At 43.3% G+C, this 25,882-nt stretch overlaps 1 protein-coding gene across 1 annotated transcript; it reads right to left on the bottom strand.

The window, feature by feature from the left end:
* Positions 1-6,162: 6,162 nt before the first annotated feature.
* On the bottom strand, positions 6,163-25,316 carry LOC306785678 (uncharacterized protein; the record flags this gene model as incomplete). Its single annotated transcript, XM_079280133.1, has 3 exons — positions 24,958-25,316; positions 20,942-21,769; positions 6,163-6,299 (listed from the first exon to the last, which is right to left on the bottom strand). Exons 1-3 carry the CDS (start codon positions 25,148-25,150, stop codon positions 6,163-6,165), a joined length of 1,158 nt encoding a protein of 385 aa, XP_079136259.1. The 5' UTR covers positions 25,151-25,316.
* Positions 25,317-25,882: the final 566 nt, after the last annotated feature.

Raw genomic sequence — 25,882 nt, 5'->3', positions numbered from 1 at the left:
CTATCAGTAGTTGCCTTACCCTGTACTACGTAAAGTCCTCAGTCAGTCAATTTTGGGTCTGTTAAGGTAAGTCTTAAAGGATTACACCTACCCCCCCCTTTCTACACATCACAGTCATAATATGATAACAGCTTCCCATACTTATTTGTGGCGGGCCCACACTGGTCAGTTATGATGCCCAAGGTTAGGAAACTACTTCTCAGAAGTCGAACTGGACCGTTGATGTTGTACCTTCTTTGAACGTAAGAGTGAGAGTTACATTTTCATAGGTGAGTGTCGTCAGAGAAGCCTCTCTACGTGGTCGGAGATCGGTTTGATCAGCTACTGAGGCTAAATTTCGAATCTTGATGTAGTCATGCATGTGTTCTGGTTCCTGTCTGTGGTTAATTCCCCATACTAAGAGGGAAACTACTGAATCAGGAAGCAAATAATTACAGACTTCCATAACCCACTGAACCTAGAGTCTCCTACTGGACGCCCTCGCTTAAACTGTGGGGGAAACGTCATCCTCAGTACTGTCTAAACCCCTCTCTTGAGGTGTCTTTAGCTTCAAATTTTGCCTGTTTGATGTTCAATCCTGTCTCTGCGAGTGTCTTACTCGTTACCTTCGCTGCTGCACAGTGAGTGAGGTGGTGCCAAGTCGCTCCCATTTTACCTTTTCTGCATGTGAGGTTGCCAATACTACCTCCCATGGACCTGTCCACCTTGGTTCACTCCACCTGTGCTTGTGGACTCTTATCCACACCAGACTGCCTGGTGACACGTCAGCCTGCTTCCTTTCGTCAGCTGCTGCTTCTGCATTTGTCACCTGAGAAAACAACACTCGGCTCATGTTAGTTAGAGCTCCAGTATATTTCTCAATTTATAGAGCTAGCAAGTCTAGGCTAGGACCTATCACTGAGTTAGAAGACTTGGATTTAGCTGTATTTAAATTCAAAAGTTGTGGTTTATCATGACGTTATTAATCTCAAATTGTGAGTAGTACCTTTACTGAAAACTATTCTAAATGTGGATCTACAAAAAATGTTTGACACCTTACCATATCCCCCCTTCACCACGATATCTCTGCAGTAAGAGATCACGTGGTAATCATCTATGTATCTTGGCTATACACTGAACCTCCCCATGGTCCTGGTGACAGCATGGGCATCTGTTGATGTCTCATGGGAGGAGGTCCAGATGGACCTGGTCGTAGGTACTGCTGATGTTGTGGTGGGAACGGAGCATGTTGTGGTGCTACACTGATCGGTCTTCCTGCTCTTTTATGAGGGCAATCTCTCACCCAATGACCTTCTCTCCCACATACGTAGCACACATCTTTACTTACAAGACCTTCATGCCCCCCTTTATTGTTACCTCTCCCTCTGTTGGATGCACCACTTCTGCATCGTGGTGGAGGCTGATGGTACACCACCATGGGGGCTGGTACTGCTGGATTTTGTTGCTGCTGGGCTTCTGCTGCTATCATCTGTTTCTTGGCCTGAAATTTTCTACTGATTTCTCTGTCGGCCTCTGCTACTTGAAGTTTCAGCAGCCGCCGCTGCATTCTCTCTATCTCCTCGTCTTCTTTACTTTCTGCTCGTCTTTCCTCTATCTGCTGTTGCAAATCTTTTCTGATGCGTTCTACTTCTCTAACTTCACATTTTAGTCTTCCCACCAGTTCTCCTACTTCCGTTACTTCACATCTTAGTTTTCTTACCAGTTCTCCTACTTCCTTCCTCTGCTTCTTTAATTTAAACATTATGCAGCCTAGGAGTATTCAATTGTGTGTATTAAATGTGCACGCTTGTCATCACATGAATCAAAGTCAACTCACCCTCTGTGCTGTATTGTGTGCGGTCGTTGACTCCAAAACTGGGATCCACTGCTCCACTTCCCAGATCTGGATCCACTAGACCACGCACCTTGACTAAAACAAACACAAAACTGCCCAAAGTTCAGCAGTAAATGTTAGCATACGTCTGTAGTGTAAGAGAGGTCAACGATCTCTCAAATGTTAGCGCCGTCCGTGTCAAAATTGATTCTTAGGAACGATGTAAAATAGTAAATGTACGAAAATTAGTCAAAACTGGATATGTGAAGGAATCTCGAATCCAAAATTCCAAAGTTAGAATTCCGAAATCAAACTCAACATCTAAATCAGAATCAAAATCAAGGTCACAATCCAGTTCCAAATCAAAATTCAACAGGTTTAAAATCGGAAGTAAAATGAAATTAAAAAACAATAATTAATCAATTAAATATTAAATTCAACTTCAAAAAATCAATAACTGTATTCAAAGATATCCAATCAGAAATACCAATGCAAGTCAAACTGTTGAACTGCACAAATTTCTTACATCAGACAAGATGACAATTCTATACCAGTAATGGCAGCAGCAAAGAGTGCAAACTGCCAAGTAAGATAAAGAACTATTGAGTCACACTCCAGTCACTGATGGATTTAATCCTGACGAACAAAGTGTGCCATGTACAACTGTATGAACCAGTGAAATACACAAACCTTCTACTTTTTATTGATGAAATCATTTGAATACAAAATACTGTGCACAGATGCAGGTAAAACCATCATCTTAAACTGACATTACCATCAAATCAATCATCAATATAAACATCAAAACTATTTCAAACTGTACAGTTGGCGCTCATTCAGTGAATAACTTTTTGTATTGAAATCAGTGTAGTAACTTCAGAGGTGACTCGTGCTGAAAGCTTTTATCACAAACGGAAACTTTACTGCAACCAGAACAGCTAAAGGGGATTGTTTCCTGTGTGGGTATTCATGTGTACCTTTAGATCTCTGTTGCACACAAATCTATCACAGCAAACTGATCAGCTGAAAGGTTTCTTTCCTGTGTGGGTTCTCATGTGTCTCTGTAAATGTGAACTCTGTTGAAAAGATTTCTTACAGACTGAGCAGCTGAAAGGCTTTTCTCCTGTGTGGGTTCTCATGTGTTTCTGTAAAGTTGAACTCTGGCGAAAATATTTCTTACAGACTGAGCAGCTGAAAGGTTTTTCTCCTGTGTGGGTTCTCATGTGTTTCTGTAAATGTGAACGATGGTTAAAAGATTTCTTACAGACTGAGCAGCTGAAAGGTTTTTCTCCTGTGTGGGTTCTCATGTGGCTCTGTAAAGTTGAACGCTGGTTAAAAGATTTCTTACATACTGAGCAGCTGAAAGGTTTTTCTCCTGTGTGGGTTCTCATGTGTCTCTGTAAATGTGAACGCTGGTTAAAAGATTTCTTACAGACTGAGCAGCTGAAAGATTTTTCTCCTGTGTGGGTTCTCATGTGTTTCTGTAAAGTTGAACGCTGGTTAAAAGATTTCTTACAGACTGAGCAGCTGAAAGGTTTTTCTCCTGTGTGGGTTCTCATGTGTGTCTGTAAAGTTGAACGCTGGTTAAAAGATTTCTTACAGACTGAGCAGCTGAAAGGTTTTTCTCCTGTGTGGGTTCTCATGTGTATCTGTAAAGTTGAACGCTCGTTGAAAGATTTCTTACAGACTGAGCAGCTGAAAGGCTTTTCTCCTGTGTGGGTTCTCATGTGTATCTTCAGAGTTCCACTCTGGCCAAATGTTTTCTCACACTCAGAGCATCTAAAATGTTTTTCACCAGCGCTACATCTTGAATCACTGACACGGACTTCATCAGGTTTCACATAGTTTAAACCTGACTGAGGTTCTCTGGTCTTCTTCCCATCACCACCCTCATCAGTGTCAGAAGAGTATCCAGTCTTCTCATCAGTATCTGGTTCTGGATGTCTATCTGGATCCAAGTTCCTGTCTGGTTCTGGTCCTCCACAGTCTTCGCCATCAGCTTCTGTTCCCATCTGTTTAGTTTGTCTTTGATGAAGCTGTGAGGACTGAGCTTCCTCTTCTTCATCTTCACTCTTCACAGGAGTCAATGAGGACTTGACATCAGCCTCCTCCAGACTTTGAAGCTGCTCTCCTTCCTGACTGGTGCAGAGTTCCTCCTGTTCTTCTTTAATGTGTGAGGGCTCTGGGTCCTCCTGGTCCAGACTGGAGCTCCACTCCTGCTGCTCAGAGGGAACCTCTTCTTGAACCAACAACAGCTGCTGGACGTCTGCAGGAAAACAGTAAACACACACAGAGGGGTTACAAAGACATTTTAGAATTGAGCAAATAGTCTCCTGGACATACACTTCCAGAGTATCACTAGAACCAGATAATACAATAATGTAATCAACTTATGTGACCATGAACATTATGTAACCAAGTGGAACTGACGGGGTGTAACTATTGGGTCCGTCGGACAGGTAATGAGGTGCACGGTCCTGATTAGGTGAAAAGAGGCACCTGCTGGCAACTCGCGTCCTGTGTCTTTCTCTCCGCCGTGTGTGGAGTCATTGGGGGCGGGAGAAGGGAGCCTCCCGGGGGAGTTACTCGTTTCCAATGCAGTGGTTCCAGTGGCGAATGGACAGGTTGCTGTGCCGGTCATGAATGTAGGACATGTGGATGCGAACATTGCATCTCAGACCTGCCTTTGCTCAATACATTCAGTGGAAGTGGTGTCAGGGGGTAATGCCCCTGTAGCATTTGAACGAGTAGGGCCGAAGGAAGAGAGTCTTTTTGTGCGAACAGACTGGTGGGGTAGCGGAGCGGCAGCAGCTGCCCCCGGAGGTAGCTGCACAGGAATTTCCAGGGCTGACTGTTGAACAGGTACAGAAAGTGAGGCAGCTCCTGAGTAAACATTCTGGGGTCTTCGCAAAGTCAGACATGGATTTGGAATTTACAAACGTGATAGAGCATGAGATTCCAGTCCTGGATGAAGCCCCGGTGAGGCAGCGCTACCGGCGTATACCCCCAAGTCAGTATGAGGAAGTCAAAATGCATATTGCACAGCTGTTGCAGCAGGGCATTATCAGGGAAAGCAGTAGTCCCTACTCCTCCCCCTTGGTGATAGTGAGGAAGAAAGATGGGTCCCTAAGGCTCTGTGTGGATTACAGGCAGTTTAATGCGAGAACACGGCGAGATGCGTTCCCTCTTCAACGTATCGAAGAGTCCTTGGATGCTTTGAGCGGGGCAAGGTGGTTTACCACCCTGGACCTGGCGAGTGGTTACCATCAAGTGGGAGTGGCTGAGAAATATTGCAGTAAGACTGCATTCTGCACTCCTTTTGGCTTGTATGAATTTACACGGATGCCGTTTGGGCTCTGTAATGCGCCAGGTACCTTTCAGCGGTTGATGCAACGAATTTTGGGGGATCAGAGGTTCCAGTCGCTCCTGTATCTGGATGACATTGTGGTGTTTTCATCTACCATTGAGCAGCACCTTGAGCGCCTAGATTTGGTGTTGTCCCGGCTGGGGCAGTTTAATCTCAAGGTCAAGTTGAGTAAGTGCTCATTCTTTCAGTCCGAAGTTGTTTACCTGGGACATGTCATTTCAGCTACTGGAGTGGCTACTGATCCGGAGAAGATTCGGGCAGTTGCAGAGTGTGGCGGAGTTGAAATCATTCCTGGGTTTCGCTAGTTTCTACAGGAGGTTTGTGAGAAACTTTGCTAAATTGGCAGTCCCCCTCCATGCTCTGTCCACACTGCTGTCAGCTAAAGGGGGGAGGAAAGTCTCTTCGCTCCCCGTGTTTGGCCAGTTGTGGGATGCAACCTGTGAAGATGCTTTTGAAACATTAAAACAAAAGTTAATTTCCGCTCCCGTGTTGGGATATGCAGATTTTAGCAAGCCATTCTTCCTGGAGATTGACGCTAGCCATCAAGGGTTGGGGGCTGTTTTGTCGCAAGAGGGGGAGGGACAGCGACGGCCGGTTGCATACGCAAATCGGGGCCTCCGGTCGTCGGAGCGGAATATGGAGAACTATAGCGCCATGAAACTGGAGCTGTTGGGGTTGAAGTGGGCTGTTACGGATAAATTTAAGGATTATCTGATTGGGACCAAGTTTACAGTGTTTACTGATAACAATCCGCTAAGCCATTTGAACACCGCAAAGCTTGGAGCTGTAGAACAGAGATGGGTGTCTGAACTGGCTCAGTTTGACTTTCAGTTGGTGTATCGGCCAGGTTGCCAGAATGCGGGGGCGGATGTTCTCTCTAGGGAGTATGTAGAGCAGAAGGGGACAGAGGGGGGGGAGGAGTGGCGCAAAGTTTTCAGGACACACGTAGTGTTCTGTCCAAACCCCATCGAACGGCTCTGTGTCAGGAAACCAGTGCCAGCCCACAGCAAGCTTCTATGTCTAGCGTTCCCTGATTTGACATGTCGGCCTTGGCTAGTCTGCAGCAGGTAGATTCCGTAATATCAGCTTTTCGAACATACTGGGTGAGGGGTGTGAAACCTGGTAGGGACAAGAGGTTGCAGGAATGTGACAAAATAATTGGACTTCTGAGACAATGGGGAAGGATTGTGGAGCTTGGGGGTGTGCTGTACCGGATGCTGTGTGATCAGAAGGAGGGAGAGATTAAGCAGCTTTTGTTGCCAGCAGTATTGCACCGAGAGGTGCTTGCTCACATGCACTCTGACCATGGGCACCAAGGAGTGGAAAGAACATTCAAGTTGGTTCGAAGTCTGTGCTATTGGCCGGGAATGTTTGCAGACATTGATGCTTTTTGCAAGACTTGTGAACGTTATATTGTTGCCAAAGCACCACAGCCAAGGGTGGTTGCAGCATTGGGGAGTTTGTTGGCTTTTAGGAATATTGGATTCAGCCCTATGGGGTCCCTTCAAGGTTGCACTCTGACCAGGGGAAATGCTTTGAGGCTGGAGTTGTCCAGTCTCTGTGGGTTGTATGGAATGAAAAAAAGTTGCACAACCCATGCCCAGGGGAACGGACAGTGTGAGCGCTTTAATAGGACGCTGCATGATCTGTTGCGTACCCTGCGCCCGGAGCAGAAAAGGAGGTGGGTTGACTACCTTCCGGAGCTGCTGTATGCTTATAACACCACTGAACATCAAAGTACGGGCTATTCGCCGTATTTTCTCATGTTCGGGAGGGCTCCAGTGGTTCTGCTGGATGTCTGGCTGGGACAGGATAGGGAGGATTTTGACGGTAATATGCACGAGTGGGTTGAGGAACATCAGAGGAGGTTGGGCTGTGCCTACGCTCGGGCTAGAAAGAACATGGAGCAGGCAGTGGAAGCTCGTAAAATGTATGCAGGCATGCCTGTAGGTGACCATCCTTTACAGCCAGGCCAATTTGTGTGCGTTAGGAATCGTCAGTTTTCGGGTAGGCATAAGATTCAGGATGTGTGGCTTCCCACCCCTCACCGAGTCATAGCTCAGCTGGGTGGTGACCTGCCTGTGTATTCTGTGGTCCCGATTGATTTCTCGAAACCCCAACGCAATTTACATCGACATGAGTTGCGTGTTTGTGGGCCAGGCGTACAGATGGCAGAGCAGGAACTGGGGGATCGGGGAGTGGCTGGGTCCTCACTTCCTGATGTGGAGTCCGATTCGGACGACTCTCTGCTTGCGATGGTCTGGGCCGATGGGCCGGGGGCGCAGGGGAGCATTGGGAGGGAAAAAAAGGAAAGTGAGCGAGAGGTTGGCTTAGAAGGGCTGTCTCCCCCCCGTCCAATGGGGGCTACCCCCTCTGTGGGCGAGGAGGAACTGAGTGCAGGCGAGAGTACACATGTCCTGCATCCGCCACAGACACTGCCATTACCTGTGCCTTCGCCATCACCTCCACTTCGGAGGTCCAAGCGTGCTACTGCGGGGTTCATTCTAACCCGCACCGGCTGCAGGGGTCTGCGGTAAGCCATCTAAGGGAGGAGGGAGTAGCTCCGGTGGGGGTGACGCAGTTGCAGCAGACTTGCGAGGCGGTGCTGAAACAGGTTCTTTCAGGGTTAGCTGAAGGATTGGGGAAGGGTGATGTGGGATCTGGAGGGGACATATGCCATCAGTGGGACACTGAGTGATGAAGGGGGGGGGGGGGGTGTATGTAACCAAGTCGAACTGACGGGGTGTAACTATTGGGTCCGTCGGACCGGTAATGAGGTGCACGGTCCTGATTAGGTGAAAAGAGGCACCTGCTGGCAACTCGCAAATCTGCTGTCTTTCTCTCCGCCGTCACGAGCGGCTGTGCTGAATCTTCTCTCTGTCTCTGCCGCCACAAGCGGGGGGGGGGGGGCGCGAGTCCACCTGTCCACCTGCTTTCTCTCCCACAACAAGCGGAGCCGTATGGTGAGGCCGCATACGTTGCGTCAGTAGCGCAGTGTCTGAGAGGCATCAGTTACGGAGGGGACAGCGTGTGTTTGGGGGATGGCTGTTTCAGGTATATATCATTTTATGTATTTCATGTGCTGGGGAAATTCAGTATAATTAAGGAATATGTAATGGTGTATTTGTGTTATTTTAGAGTTTCCTGAGCAGTGCACCCAATGGTAGCTGGGGGGGAATCCAAGTGGGGGTGGCTGGGTTGCTGAACAGGTGTGTGGAAGTATAATCTTTTGGGTTGGTTTTCTGGTTATTGGTGAGTACTTATGTTTTTGTTTTAATTTCTTTTCTAGTTAGTGGGACGCTGCCCTGGTCTTTTTGTTTTGTTTATTTGGCTTTAAATTGTTTGTGATACCTATCTTATCGCCTGGTCTGTGAACTCCTCCTGCCTGCTAAACCAGCTGTCACTGGTTACTCCACATAGTTTGTACCAATAAAGCATTTATATTTTTATAACACTGCTTCCTGTGTGTATGTGCCTTTACGGTGTTGTGAACCGGATCTCTGTGGTAACTAGGTGCTACAATATGAACCATTTTAAGCTGCCAAATCCATGTGGTGTTATCAAAGAGAATAAACTTGTACTTTAAGTTGAAATATTTTCTGTCATCTAGAAGCTGAGAGAACAAATCAGCATAGGCATAGATCTATGGTTTCACAAAACACAAGAATTGATTAAGTAGCCCTAGCAACAGACACAAAGTCAGGGCTCCGTATACGCATCTCTCCTCTGTGTTTTGTGAGCCCTGTATCTTTATACTTTATTTGAACTTGTCCAGCACAGAGACTCATTATCTTCACCCACACACAAGCCAGGGTTGGGCCACATTGTGTGTGGGAGTCCTGGAGTCTCAGGGATGGGGAAGGTGCTGTTCCTGCAGGTTCCCACCGACTAACCCGATTCACAACACAACTAGTTATAAGTTTTAAGCTACCACCTGCGTGTCAGAGCTCCCTCTTTGTACGGGGAGCGCCTCACCCGGAGATTCAAACCTTTGCTCTATGACACACGCAACACTATTGCAAATGAGCACACACACACACACACATAATACTGTTATGTTCAAAATTTCTCAAACAAAAGGTAAAGGAAAAAGCCCCCCTCATTGTTCCAGAGGAGAAGAAGCATGCAGAGGAGGAGAGGCAGCCCCCCCCCCGCTCTCTTTCTTCCATCATTAAGCAGGGCCGAATCAGCTGGTTGAAGTTTAAATCAAAAGGAATTTAATATACCAACAAAAGAAAATGCAGTTACAAACTGAATTACACTATCAGTAGTAATATTTCATGAAATAGAGGCCCCATCCGCACCACACGACAGACTGGTGTGTCCGCCTCATGGTCCAGATGAGGTCTGATTATCTCCGGGGATTCAGTTTCTTTGTCCCTCCAAAGTCTCTGAAATGTCTCATATTACACATTCCTTAGCCCATCGATCAGCTCAGTGTTTGGCTGAACCCGTCGGACTTCAGTCGGCCACTTCCTTCACTAATTCACCCCCCTTCTTGAAGGATGTGCTCAGAAACTCTTCAGCAACATCCCCCTCTCTCTGACTTTATGGCTGTGTCAATTCTCTGGTTTCTCTCACAGTGCACAACAAATTCAGTAACTCTCCCTTTAGTTTAAACCTTCTACAAGTAAACATATTGTAACACATAATATCCATCGCTAGGAGCGCTTTAAAACTTAAATTCCTCACAATACTTATACGTTTAATGCCTGTAAATACCGCAAGCATATTTCTACAATAGTGAGAACCATCGCCTATACAAAATAAAGTGATTCGTTTTCATTTTACCCTGTTACTGTATGGCTTAATATTAACTTCCACTGTTACTGTAAAGCCGTTAGAATTGTGGCCTATCTTCTATTTACAATTAATATGCATTCAATCCGGTTCAATTATTGAAATCATGAAGGTTCAGGCTCCTTAATCTCTCTCATTACTTCAGGACCTTTGGGAGCAACTGCACGTGGGACAGTTGGGACCGGAAGTACACTGGCTGTGGTCATTACAGTGAACAGTGTGATGAGAGGGCACGTGAGCCCTTGTTGCTGTACTTCATCTCATTGGAGCAGAGGCTGCAGTTAGCATACCCTGCCTTATCAATGCATTTAAAACACTGACAGCGGGAAGCTGTACTGCTCTCTCTTCACGTCTGTTTAGACCTCCACCTTTATCCAGGCCCAGCTCCACTCACATCTCAGCCCTGCGTCAAGCTGCGCTACACACACAACATCCTCTTCCTGAAGCTCTCTGACCTCATCATCTCATCAGTATCTGGGCCTCATGTTTCAAGTTATTATCACCACGAAATCGCCTCATTCTACTTTGAGTTCAACAAAAAAACTGCAACCAGAACCGCCGGTGTTCCGGTTTAACGTTAATGAGTGACCGCGTGGACTGAACCGGAACACGGAGGGTGATTCATGTTTCATCACGTTACGCTTTTTCCTCCTAAATCTTGATAATGATGAGCGTTAGCCGTTGACAAAGTTCCGCATGCAGTGGACGTTAACTTAACCCAACAAGTCTGAACGGTAACGGAACTTAAACTTTAACGGAGGGAAATGAAGACGGTGTAGACATCTTAACGCTGATTGGCCAGGACTCGACACGTGTCGCATCAAATATGTTTTATTGCGAAGATCACGACATCACATGTTCTCCTTGTCTCACTCCAATCTGAGAAACGCTGGCTGACCAGTTGACCCCTCCCCCCCCCAAACAAATAAAAACTCTACGGATCTACACTCACGTGGATGATATATTTCGATTCAAAACGGCTTATTTCGCCGAAAAGCGACACGTTTGCAGGTATTCAATCAGGAGAAGAAAACCACGAAATGCAACAGAGTCTCACTCCAAACTACATTAAAAGTTATCAGCCGGAGCATGAACAGTGTTAAATAAAGTGAACCCACGTGCTCTTTGTATCCGGATTTCCGGGTTGAGAACAGCGTCCAGAAGTTCCCGTTGTCGCTTATTCGCCTCTTTTAAACGAGAGAGTTCCGCCTCGTACTCTGCTATCGTTCTTTCAAACAGACCAAAGATCTCTTCATCAGCCGCAGTTCGTCGCTGGTTGAATAAAGATCTCAACATTTCTACTTTAGACATTTTCACTAAACCACAGAAAGTTTTCCTCCAGACGAACTCCGTTAAAAACACCGTTTACTCTCATTAAACTCTGACTAGCGCTGTGTTGGTCACTTCCGTCCCCGTCCGTCTGTTTCCAGGTAGCATGCTAAGCTAACTTCAATAGCTTTATAGGCTACCACGAGATTAGTCCTCTTCTTCTGCTTCTGCTTCTTCTTCTTCTTCTTCTCCTCCTTATTCTCATTCTTCTTCTTTCACTTTAATGGCGGACAACAAACCAATGTTTAAGGCGCCACCTACTGGACCGGAGTGTGTAACATCATGCCTTTATGACAGTTATCATTTAAACACAATAATAATGTCATTTATAAATATAATGAAACAATGAGAAATAAACTTCATATTGCAGTCATATTCTGGCCTTTTAACCCGTTCCATTCAAAATATTAAATAAAGCCCTTTTAAGCTGAACTTGTTTGTCCCCTGTCTCTAACAGTCCTTTGATGCTCCACTCCCTTCCTGTATCTACCACTCTGTTCTTCAGTCTCTCTTTCCACCCTGAACTTCCTCCACTCTATCAGCTCATGTTCTACAGTTTCTTTACAGTTGCATATCTCACATTTATCCCACTCTGTCTTTTTCATGATGTGTATAATGTGTCATTGAGTCCTGTATGTCCGAACCTTAATCTGAAAGTAACATCTTCTTTTCTACTTTTACTTCCATCACTTCTCACTCTGACTGATGTCTGAATTGTGTTGTAATGTCTACCCTTATTGTCATTATTCCAAATTTCCTGCCAATATGTCCCATCCAAAGCTTTTACCAGAGAATGTCGAGTACTCCCAACCATTGTACAGGACAGTCGATGCTGTGTTTCCGTTAAGTCCACCCTGAATTCTAATCCAGTGTGATAGTGCTGACTCAGTTCTCCTCACATGTAATGGCAGTTCCCTGGATTTCACCAGCAATGCATTAATGGGTGTGGTTTTGACTCTGGAGATGAGTCAGAGGAGAACCATCCAGAAGAAAAGGTGAACAGATAAAAGTCCATTCAGACAGGTTCTACGAGGAACATCCGGTTCCGCTGCAACTTGGTGGGTAACAAAAGCCCCTTAAACTAATAAAATAATATATCATTACTCCTATCTTCAGTGACCTTCCATCTGGTACATATGTAACAGTTGTGGGTCATGGAACGAGACGACTCAAGTGATTGTTTTCCAACATTTATTTATTGAAGACAAAATATCACCAATGAATTGCCTTCAGACCGTTTTCTGCCCCTCTGCTCCCTCAGCAACGTGTGATTTAATTAATTTTCTTCAAATACACACTGACCAATCAGAGCTCGGTACGTGCACCGTTGATGAATATTACATCATCACAGTTTAAACTGACAAATGCAAAAAAAGACAGCTGGCAATACATCTCAGACTGTGTGAATTAGTAAATTACTGTAACAGATTTATGACATCACTGCTTCATTTAGAGCACGATAGATCTGACTATAAGTACATGTGTGTATTATGGTAAATTAATGTGTTGCAGATGTGTTTTCATGGTGTGTATGACAATATTTTAGCCTTGTTCTTTCAGCTGTAGCCTTAGTGGTGCCAAACAGACTTGGGAGTAAATAGAAAAGAAATGTGTAAATATTCTCTCATCACACATTCACTGAGGTGTGTCGGCTTCTTGAGTCGTGTCTTACAGTCTCCGGCTACTTTAATGTTTGGTGTGGGTGATTTTAAGTGATGGAAGGAAACTTCCTTACTGCTTAGAATTATATTTATATATATTTTTATTGATTTGCCCAAAAGTCAGTTTCACATCGCTGGGGTCTCGGCTGAAAGAATAAGAATACATCAAAGTAAAACATTGACGTGAATACACGTGTTATTATCGTCAGATCTATCGCGTAGATGAAGCAGTGATATTATAAATCGGTTAATTTTCAGAATGACAGTTAGTGATTTCTTGCCAGCTGTCCTTCCTGCATTTGTCAGTTTAAACTGCGTTACTTTCAGCATGAATTATGTTCATGTTCTATGTTGGTCTCAGAGTGCACCAGACTGCTGCATTTAACTTTAAAATGTACAACATTTTCTTCCAGGTGAGCGTGTCCCCGGCCCCCTCTAGAAAACCAACACGAACTAGAAAATAAAATCTCAATTAGTGGATCAAGCTAAAGACAGTACCAAATCTGAGCGTGGACTCAATGAGCCATGCTCTCAAATTGAAAGAACACGCTCTTGGATAAAGATAGGATGAAAGCTCCATCGTTCCTCCCCTGTGTGATGGTTCATGTGGTGTGTCAAATGTATTTTATACATTTTGTATAAAACCGTTATCACAAACAGAACTACTTTGTCTCTTATATGATAAACAGTGCCATTGATGAATAAATCATTCCTTCATCTGATGAGTGTACTTCCAATAATAAATGAATCCAGGTATTCAGCTGTTTTCACAGTAACCTGTAACCAAGACTGTGATGGCGTCTGTGCAAATTTACAATATGTGAGTTCATATTTGATAAAGAGTCTCTCCAGCGTCATACAAACAGTTCACATTCTTTTCAAAAGACCTTCTGAGCATGTGGGCCCCTGAGTCAGAGTATCCCAGTTCTTCCACAGACACTAATCCACGTAGTGCACCTGCGCCTGGAGATCCTTGGAGATGTACCCGAGAAGGGTCGCCGTCAGCTGCTGCTTCAGGGTGGCGTTGCCCATCACTCGAGCAGTTAGCTGAGCCAAATCTGTCCACTGAATGACTCCCAGCACGGCCAGAAGATACCATGAAGCTTCTGCTGCTGCTGAGGACTGAGCTCCATTATGATCTGAGGCAGCGGTTTGAACTGTCCACTGGTCAGCCAGCAGCCCAGAAGGCCTCCGACAGCACCGCCTACAGGAGAAAAGGGTTTCAAACATGTGGAATTATGATTGCACACACAAACACACAGCATGACAAGGATAGAGTGATTAACCCCCGCTGGATCATCGTCCTCGGTGTGTGCACCCATCTGGGTTGTGTGCCCATCGCCAACGCCGGAGACTTCGGAGGCTACTACTGTCCGTGCCATGGCTCCCACTACGATGCTTCAGGAAGGATAAGAAAGGGACCTGCTCCTCTAAAGCTGGAGGTTCCCTTCTATGAGTTCACTGAGGAGGACGTAGTCATAGTGGGATAAATACTGGAGCTCTGTCTCAGTTCCTCCCTGTAATATGTATTTTTTAGATGGCTCCATGTGAGAGTGACATAAAACGTGTGTATTTACTGTTGAAGACAAATTTCCAACTCTATGATTGAGCTCTTGTCTTTTCCCTGATAAAAAAAGTGAGTTGTTTTTCTTTGATTGATCTGCATCACTTAGCTTGATGTCTTTTGATTCACTGACATTTTATTTCTTGTTTTAATTGTTGGAATGCTGTTAAGCATTCCAACTATTGTTATCCTGTTTCTTTATTGTTGGAATGCTGTTAAGCATTCTCGCTCTCTCTCTCTCTCTCTCTCACTCACTCACTCACTCATTCTTTCTTCTCGCTCTCTCTCTCTCACTAATTATTTCTTCTCTCTCTCTCTCTCTCTCTCTCTCTCTCTCTCTCTCTCTCTCACTAATTCTTTCTTCTCTCTCTCTCACTCACTCATTCTTCTCTCTCTCTCTCTCGCTCTCTCTCTCTCTCACTCACTCACTCACTCACTCATTCTTTCTTCTCGCTCTCTCTCACTCACTCACTCACTCACTCATTCTTTCTTCTCGCTCTCTCTCACTCATTCTTTCTTCTCTCTCTCTCTCATTCTTCTCTCTCTCTCTCATTCTTTCTTCTCGCTCTCTCTCTTTCTTTATTCTCTCTCTCTCTCTCTTTCTTTCTTCTCGCTCTCTCTCTCACTCATTCTTTCTTCTCTCTCTCTCTCTCTGTGTGTCTCTCTCTCTCATACAGTCTTTCAGGTCTTAGGGATCTTTAGAGGTCTTTCCACCCTCCTCCCCCCCCCACACACACGCTATTTTTAAATAAAAGCCCCACAGAATGAATCCTAACTGAAATGCTTGTGATGAGCCTGTCATTTAATAACCGGTTTGTGTTTATCGAATATCATGATTCTGTCTCCTCTCCGCTTCTCCCCCACCCCCCACACCCCATTTCAAAATAAAAGCCCCAGAGAGTGAATTCTAACTGAACTGCTTGTGATGAAGCCTGTCATTTAATAATCTCTGTTTATGTGTGTCAAACATTATGATTATGTCTCCTCTCCCCTCCCTCCTCCACCCAGCTCCACCCTTTCCAAATAAAAGCCCCATGGATTAACTGTATGAAAACATTAAGCTCAAAATTAGGCTTTTTTGTTGAAATAATGAATGCTCTTACAAATACTGCGACAACTACTACTGCTGCTAATATTTCGAGTATTACTACTACTACTGCTGCTACTACTTCTACTACAACTTTTGCTGTTGCTACTATTACTAGTGCTATTACTGCTACCATCAATATTATTACTACCACGACTGCTATTACTACCACTAGTACTATTACTTATACTACAACTGCTACTACTGCTATTCATGCTACTACCAGTACTAATACTACTACAGCTATTAGAACGACTGCTACTAGTACTACTACTACTGCTACTTCAAATACTGCCATTACTTTTACTCTACTCTACTATACTAGGACTCTACTTCTTCTAAATACTAATACTTCTTCTAAATACTAATACTTCTACTCCTAATGATACTTCTACTACAACTACGACTTCTACTACTATGCTTACAAATATCACTACTTAAGCATTAAGCTCAAATTTAGGCTTTTTTGTTGAAATAATGAATGCTCTTACAAATACTGCGACAACTACTACTGCTGCTAATATTTCGAGTATTACTACTACTACTGCTGCTGCTACTTCTACTACAACTTTTGCTGTTGCTACTATTACTAGTGCTATTACTGCTACCATCAATATTATTACTATCACGACTGCTATTACTACCACTACTACTATTACTTATACTACAACTGCTACTACTGCTATTCATGCTACTACCAGTACTAATACTACTACAGCTATTAGAACGACTGCTACTAGTACTACTACTACTGCTACTTCAAATACTGCCATTACTCTTACTACTACTACTACTACTGTTATATTAAATAGTACGACCACTACTACAGCTATTACGACTACTACTGATATTAGGCTGCTACTTCTTCTAAATACTAATACTTCTTCTAAATACTAATACTTCTACTCCTAATGATACTTCTACTACAACTACGACTTCTACTACTACGCTTACAAATATCACTACTGCTACTACTACTACTTATTCTAATGCTACTAATACTTCTACTCCTAATAATACTTCTACTTCAACTACAACTTCTACTCCTATTACTACAAATGTCACTACTTCTGAATTTGTTTAAGCTACAGAAATTGTTCAAATATCAAAATGTTCAGCTCTTTCAGGAGAGGGGTGCGTTGACTTTTCATTTTTGTAATCTTTAAACTTTTTGAATTAAGCTTTTTGCAATTTTCTTTTGAATGGGATCTCTATGGAGAAAATCTTCAAATCCTGTTATACTTCTTCAACTTTCAAAGCCTTCTTCTTCCTCATACTTTCAGCTACAGACACCATAGTTAGACATTTCAACGAGAAGGTTTTTCAGCAGTGCAGTTTAAATGCTTTCGGGCTTCAACATTTTTCAGACAGATAGTCTCCCATTTCTTAATTGTCAGCAATTTTTTCACAATTAATTTCAGCTTTCAGCATTCCAACGCATTTTCAGCAGGAAATGCTATTTTTAGTTCCTCTATTTCTTCGTCCCCCGTTTCGTCACAACGCTTCTTCTTCTTCATTTTTTAAGCTACAGAAACCGTTCAACTATCAAAATGTTCAGCTCCTTCAGCTCATCTCTGCTATGCCTTTTTCTATTTCTAACCTTTAAACTTTTTTGAATTATTAAGCTTTTAGCAACTTTTTTTTGAATGGGTTTCTATGGAGAAGATTTTCAAATCCTCTTAAACTTCTTCAACTTTCAAATCCTTCAACTTCCTCATACTTTCAGCTACAGACACCATTTCAACTTTCAAATGTTGAGAAAACCCTCAACTATTGCCAACATGATTCAGCTTTTTGATATCTTTTAAACTTTTTGAACTGCAGCAATTTAACTTTTATGATTTTTCAGCCCTTTTCTGACTTTATAATGGGTGTGTATTGCGCAGCTTAGAGTGCGTGATGTCACCGCTAGAGTGAAGAGCAGCTTGAGATTCTTGTGAAAAAAACATTTGTATTTTGCCACTGTGTCCACAATCTTCACTCTTCATGCATACTTTCTGGATGTAGAAGTAGCTAATATTGTCCTTGTCGTAGAAAAATGACTGTGGAATCCCACAGATTTCCACATTTGACACGGAAGCCGTTAATTGAGAGGAAAACCAACTGTCTGCTCAATAGAGACCAATGTTAAATTTTGCTTCAAAAACATCTTCCACAGAACACGGTACCCCATTTCTAGATCGCCAGTTAAGCCACATTTTTTACACTACAGACACAATTTTTACAGGATCTGTTCTTCCCCCCCACACAGACTCACACACACGCGCACATACACTCCTCTCCCTCTCTCTCTCTCTGTCTCTCATACAGTCATTCAGGTCTTAGGGATCTTTAGAGGTCTTTCCCCCCTCCTCCACCCCCCCCCCCCCACACACACACACACTTACACACACATGCCATTTTAAAATAAAAGCCCCACAGAATGAATCCTAACTGAAATGCTTGTGATGAGCCTGTCATTTAATAACCCGTTTGTGTTTATCTAACATTATGATTCTGTCTCCTCTCCCCTTCTCCCCCACACCCCATTTCAAAATAAAAGCCCCAGAGAGTGAATTCTAACTGAACTGCTTGTGATGAAGCCTGTCATTTAATAACCACTGTTTATGTGTCAAACATGATGATTATGTCTCCTCTCCCCCTCCCTCCCCCACCCTTTCAAAATAAAAGCCTCATGGATTAACTGTATTTAAACGTTTCGCTCAAAATTAGGCTTTTTTGTTGAAATACTGAATGTTATTACTAATACTGCGACAACTACTACTACTGCTAATATTTCTAGTATTAACACTACTACTACAACTTTTGCTGTTGCTACTATTACTACTACTGCTACTGCTATTACTGCTACCATAAATATTATTACTACCACTACTGCTATTACTACCACTACCACTACTATTATTACTGATACCACAACTGCTAATACTGCTATTCCTGCTACTACCAGTACTAATAACCAGTACTAATACTACTACAGCTATTAGTACGACTGCTGATACTACTACTTCTTCTAATTACAAATACTTCGACGACAACTTCTACTGCTACTGCTACTACAAATATCACTACTGCTACAACTAGTACTTATTCAAATGCTACTCATACTTATACTGCGAATAATACTTCTACTACTACTACAACAAATATCACTACTGCTGGAATTCTTTTAAGCTACAGAAACCGTTCGAATATCAAAATGTTCAGCTCTTTCAGGAGAGGGGTGACATAACTTCATATTTGTAATCTTTCAACTTTTTGAATTATTCAGCTTTTTGCCGTTTTTTTTAAATTGGATATCTATTTGCAGCAATGTTTTTGAGATTCATTTCAGCTTTCAGCATTCCAACGCATTTTCAGCAGGAAATGCATTTTCTAGTCTCTAGAGTTCTTTCATTCCGCACTATTTTTAGCATTTAGTATTTTCCAAACAGCATTATGGAACACAATGTATGAGGGCCGGGTGTGATCAGGTCCAACCCATTTGCTGCCGCACCAATCCTGATATATTGTGTTGGAGCTGTGTGATAAAGTCAAAGGTGGGGCCTGTTTCATGGTTACCTAAAGTTGAGCTGGTAAAAGTGCTCATACACATGAACAAGAGGCCTGGGGAGCACAATGATTAGGATAAGATGATGGTACGATCAAGAAAAGCCACCGGCAATCTGAAAAAGTATCGACAAGTTGTGAACACATTCAGGAATGTGTCGGCCTGCTGATCAACTGGAAGGAACTATAGATCGAGATAAGGATGTTGTTGGTTTGTGACTCCAAAGAATGTGTAGATTGCTTTATCTCAGGAGGAGTGCAAACTGCCAAGTAAGATAAAGAACTATTGAGTCACACTCCAGTCACTGATGGATTTAATCCTGACGAACAAAGTGTGCTATGTAAGAAGAAAGAAGAAACCATTTTTATTGTCAAATACATTTTTTTTTAAACTGTATGAATCAGTGAAATATACAAACCTTTTACTTTTTATTGATGAAATCATTTGAATACAATATACTGTGCACAGATGCAGGTAAAACCATAGTCTTAAACTGACATTACCATCAAATCAATCATCAATATAAACATCAAAACTATTTCAAACTGTTCAGTTGGCGCTCATTCAGTGAATAACTTTTTGTATTGAAATCAGTGTAGTTGAACCGCGGTTAATCATGTGTAACTTCAGAGGTGACTCGTGCTGAAAGCTTTTATCACAAACGGAAACTTTACTGCAACCAGAACAGCTAAAGGGGATTGTTTCCTGTGTGGGTATTCATGTGTACCTTTAGATCTCTGTTGCGCACAAATCTATCACAGCAAACTGATCAGCTGAAAGGTTTTTCTCCTGTGTGGGTTCTCATGTGTATCTGTAAAGTTGAACGCTGGTTAAAAGATTTCTTACAGACTGAGCAGCTGAAAGGTTTTTCTCCTGTGTGGGTTCTCATGTGTGTCTGTAAAGTTGAACACTGGCTAAAAGATTTCTTACAGACTGAGCAGCTGAAAGGTTTTTCTCCTGTGTGGGTTCTCATGTGTATCTGTAAAGTTGAACGCTGGTTAAAAGATTTCTTACAGACTGAGCAGCTGAAAGCTTTTTCTCCTGTGTGGGTTCTCATGTGTGTCTGTAAAGTTGAACGCAGGTTAAAAGATTTCTTACAGACTGAGCAGCTGAAAGGTTTTTCTCCTGTGTGGGTTCTCATGTGTATCTGTAAAGTTGAACGCTGGTTAAAAGATGTCTTACAGACTGAGCAGCTGAAAGATTTTTCTCCTGTGTGGGTTCTCATGTGTGTCTGTAAAGTTGAACGCCGGTTAAAAGATTTCTTACAGACTGAGCAGCTGAAAGGTTTTTCTCCTGTGTGGGTTCTCATGTGTGTCTGTAAAGTTGAACGCTGGTTAAAAGATTTCTTACAGACTGAGCAGCTGAAAGGTTTTTCTCCTGTGTGGGTTCTCATGTGTATCTGTAATTTTGAACGCTGGTTAAACGATTTCTTACAGACTGAGCAGCTGAAAGGTTTTTCTCCTGTGTGGGTTCTCATGTGTGTCTGTAAAGTTGAACGCTGGTTAAAAGATTTCTTACAGACTGAGCAGCTGAAAGGTTTTTCTCCTGTGTGGGTTTTCATGTGTGTCTGTAAAGTTGAACGCTGGTTAAAAGATTTCTTACAGACTGAGCAGCTGAAAGGTTTTTCTCCTGTGTGGGTTCTCATGTGTGTCTGTAAATGTGAACGCCGGTTAAAAGATTTCTTACAGACTGAGCAGCTGAAAGCTTTTTCTCCTGTGTGGGTTCTCATGTGTGTCTGTAAATGTGAACGCCGGTTAAAAGATTTCTTACAGACTGAGGAGCTGAAAGCTTTTTCTCCTGTGTGGGTTCTCATGTGTGTCTGTAAATGTGAACGCCGGTTAAAAGATTTCTTACAGACTGAGCAGCTGAAAGGTCTTTCTCCTGTGTGGGTTCTCATGTGTCTCTGTAAATCTGAACGCCGGTTAAAAGATTTCTTACAGACTGAGCAGCTGAAAGGTTTTTCTCCTGTGTGGGTTCTCATGTGTGTCTGTAAATGTGAACGCCAGTTAAAAGATTTCTTACAGACTGAGCAGCTGAAAGGTTTTTCTCCTGTGTGGGTTCTCATGTGTCTCTTCAGAGTTCCACTCTTGCCAAATGTTTTCTCACACTCAGAGCATCTAAAATGTTTTTCACCAGCGCTTGAATCACTGACACGGACGTCATCAGGTTTCACATAGTTTAAACCTGACTGAGGTTCTCTGGTCTTCTTCCCATCACCACCCTCATCAGTGTCAGAAGACTCTCCAGTCTTCTCATCAGTATCTGGTTCTGGATGTCTATCTGGATCCAAGTTCCTGTCTGGTTCTGGTCCTCCACAGTCTTCTCCATCAGCTTCTGTTCCCATCGGTTTAGTTTGTCTTTGATGAAGCTGTGAGGACTGAGCTTCCTCTTCTTCATCTTCACTCTTCACAGGAGTCAATGAGAACTTGACATCAGCCTCCTCCAGACCTTGAAGCTGCTCTCCTTCCTGACTGGTGCAGAGTTCCTCCTGTTCTTCTTTAATGTGTGAGGGCTCTGGGTCCTCCTGGTCCAGACTGGAGCTCCACTCCTGCTGCTCAGAGGGAACCTCTTCTTTAACCAACAACAGCTGCTGGACGTCTGCAGGAAAACAGTAAACACACACAGAGGGGTTACAAAGACATTTTAGAATTGAGCAAAGAGTCTCCTGGACATACACTTCCAGAGTATCACTAGAACCAGATAATACAATACTGTAATCAACTTGTAATAGGTAATAGGGGGGGGGGGGGGGGGGGACCTATTACAAATTAATTGTAAATAGAAGATAGGCCACAATTCTAACGGCTTTACAGTAACAGTGGAAGTTAATATTAAGCCATACAGTAACAGGGTTAAATGAAAACGAATCACTTTATTTTGTATAGGCGATGGTTCTCACTACTGTAGAAATATGCTTGCTGTATTTACAGGCATTAAACGTATAAGTATTGTGAGGAATTTAAGTTTTAAAGCGCTCCTAGCGATGGATATTATGTGTTACAATATGTTTACTTGTAGAAGGTTTAAACTAAAGGGAGAGTTACTGAATTTGTTGAGCACTGTGAGAGAAACCAGCGAATTTATGACACCGCCATAAAGTCAGAGAGAGGGGGATGTTGCTGAAGAGTTTCTGAGCACAGCCTTCAAGAAGGGGGGTGAATTAGTGAAGGAAGTGGCCGACTGAAGTCCGACGGGTTCAGCCAATCACTGAGCTGATCGATGGGCTAAGGAATGTGTAATATGAGACATTTCAGAGACTTTGGAGGGACAAAGAAACTGTGAATCCCCGGAGATAATCAGACCTCATCTGGACCATGAGGCGGACACACCAGTCTGTCGTGTGGTGTGGATGGGGCCTCTATTTCATGAAATATTACTGCTGATAGTGTAATTCAGTTTGTAACTGCAGTTTCTTTTGTTGGTATATTAAATTCCTTGTGATTTAAACATCAACCAGCTGATTCGGCCCTGCTTATTGATGGAAGAAAGAGAGCCGGGGGGGGGGGGGGGGGGGGGCTGCCTCTTCTCCTCTGCATGCTTCTTCTCCTCTGGAACAAGGAGGGGGGCTTTTTCCTTTACCTTTTGTTTGAGACATTTTGAACATAACAGTATTATGTGTGTGTGTGTGTGTGCTCATTTGCAATAGTGTTGCGTGTGTCATAGAGCAAAGGTTTGAATCTCCGGGTGAGGCGCTCCCCGTACAAAGAGGGAGCTCTGACACGCAGGTGGTAGCTTAAAACTTATAACTAGTTGTGTTGTGAATCGGGTTAGTCGGTGGGATATTGTGTAGCAACCTGTAGGTGCCCCCCACCCCCCCTGGGGGCACCTCTTTCACCTCTTATGAGTTTGCAGGTATGCTGATTTGTTCTCTCAGCTTCTAGATGACAGGAAATATTTCAACTTAAAGTACAAGTTTGTTCTCTTTGACAACACCACATGGATTTGGTAGCTGAAAATGGTTCATGTGTTCATGGTCACATAAGTTGATCACAACAATGAACTGGACTGGACTGACCACGCTCTTTATAAAAAAGGACAGAGCAGACTCTTTCTGCTGAGGAGACTGAGGTCTTTTGGGGTGCAAGGAGCACTACTGAAGACATCCTTCGACTCCGTGGTGGCATCAGCCATCTTCTATGGAGTGGTCTTCTGGAGCAGCAGCATCGCGGCAGCTGACAGGAGGAGACTGGACAAACTGGTGAGGAAGGCCAGCAGCGTGCTGGGGTGTCCACTGGATACTGTGGAGGTGGTGGGAGACAGGAGGATGATGGCGAAGCTCTCATCCCTGATGAGCCACGCCTCCCACCCCATGCAGGACACTCTGGCAGCTCTGCACAGCTCCTTCAGTCACCGGCTGATTCACCCCCGGTGTCTGAGGGAGAAGTACCGCAAGTCCTTCCTCCCCGCTGCTGTCAGGCTGCACAACAAACTGCTCCCGGTAGACCACTAACACGCTGAACACGAACACTTCTGATCACTTTAATTCACTCACCTGATGCAATATGTAATCCGTGCAATATGCAACATGTTTAAGTATTATCTTATATTTTTATTCCATCTGTATATACTGGTATATTTAATATTCTTCTTTACTGTCTTATTTTATTACTGTTTTACTCTTTACTGTTTAGTTATATTACTTGATTTTTATCTTTTATCTTATTCACTTGTGAGCAATGCTGCTGTAATCCTGTAACTTCCCCACTGAGGGACGAAGAAAGGATTATCTTATTTTATCTTAATATGCATTCAATCCGGTTCGATTATTGAAATCATGAAGGTTCAGGCTCCTTAATCTCTCTCATTACTTCAGGGCCTTTGGGAGCAACAGCACGTGGGACAGTTGGGACCGGAAGTACACTGGCTGTGGTCATTACAGTGAACAGTGTGATGAGAGGGCACGTGAGCCCTTGTTGCTGTACTTCATCTCATTGGAGCAGAGGCTGCAGTTAGCATACCCTGCCTTATCAATGCATTTAAAACACTGACAGCGGGAAGCTGTACTGCTCTCTCTTCACGTCTGTTTAGACCTCCACCTTTATCCAGGCCCAGCTCCACTCACATCTCAGCCCTGCGTCAAGCTGCGCTACACACACAACATCCTCTTCCTGAAGCTCTCTGACCTCATCATCTCATCAGTATCTGGGCCTCATGTTTCAAGTTATTATCACCACGAAATCGCCTCATTCTACTTTGAGTTCAACAAAAAAACTGCAACCAGAACCGCCGGTGTTCCGGTTTAACGTTAATGAGTGACCGCGTGGACTGAACCGGAACACGGAGGGTGATTCATGTTTCATCACGTTACGCTTTTTCCTCCTAAATCTTGATAATGATGAGCGTTAGCCGTTGACAAAGTTCCGCATGCAGTGGACGTTGACTTAACCCAACAAGTCTGAACGGTAACGGAACTTAAACTTTAACGGAGGGAAATGAAGACAGTGTAGACATCTTAACGCTGATTGGCCAGGACTCGACACGTGTCGCATCAAATATGTTTTATTGCTAAGATCACGACATCACATGTTCTCCTTGTCTCACTCCAATCTGAGAAACGCTGGCTGACCAGTTGACCCCCCCCCCCCCCAAACAAATAAAAACTCTACGGATCTACACTCACGTGGATGATATATTTCGATTCAAAACGGCTTATTTCGCCGAAAAGCGACACGTTTGCAGGTATTCAATCAGGAGAAGAAAACGACGAAATGCAACAGAGTCTCACTCCAAACTACATTAAAAGTTATCAGCCGGAGCATGAACAGTGTTAAATAAAGTGAACCTACGTGCTCTTTGTATCCGGATTTCCGGGTTGAGAACAGCGTCCAGAAGTTCCCGTTGTCGCTTATTCGCCTCTTTTAAACGAGAGAGTTCCGCCTCGTACTCTGCTATCGTTCTTTCAAACAGACCAAATATCTCTTCATCAGCCGCAGTTAGTCGCTGGTTGATTAAAGATCTCAACATTTCTACTTTAGACATTTTCACTAAACCACAGAAAGTTTTCCTCCAGACGAACTCCGTTAAAAACACCGTTTACTCTCATTAAACTCTGACTAGCGCTGTGTTGGTCACTTCCGTCTGTTTCCAGGTAGCATGCTAAGCTAACTTCAATAGCTTTATAGGCTACCACGAGATTAGTCCTCTTCGTCTTCTTCTGCTTCTGCTTCTTCTTCTTCTTCTTCTCCTCCTTATTCTCATTCTTCTTCTTTCACTTTAATGGCGGACAACAAACCAATGTTTAAGGCGCCACCTACTGGACCGGAGTGTGTAACATCATGACTTCATGACAGTTATCATTTAAACACAATAATAATGTCATTTATAAATATAATGAAACAATGAGAAATAAACTTCATATTGCAGTCATATTCTGGCCTTTTAACCCGTTCCATTCAAAATATTAAATAAAGCCCTTTTAAGCTGAACTTGTTTGTCCCCTGTCTCTAACAGTCCTTTGATGCTCCACTCCCTTCCTGTATCTACCACTCTGTTCTTCAGTCTTTCTCTTTCCACCCTGAACTTCCTCCACTCTATCAGCTCATGTTCTACAGTTTCTTTACAGTTGCATATCTCACATTTATCCCACTCTGTCTTTTTCATGATGTGTATAATGTGTCATTGAGTCCTGTATGTCCGAACCTTAATCTGAAAGTAACATCTTCTTTTCTACTTTTACTTCCATCACTTCTCACTCTGACTGATGTCTGAATT

Source organism: Melanostigma gelatinosum (genome assembly GCF_949748355.1).
Source record: "Melanostigma gelatinosum genome assembly, chromosome: 12".
NCBI lineage: Eukaryota > Metazoa > Chordata > Actinopteri > Perciformes > Zoarcidae > Melanostigma > Melanostigma gelatinosum.
This window is presented reverse-complemented; position numbering and strand designations above follow the sequence as displayed.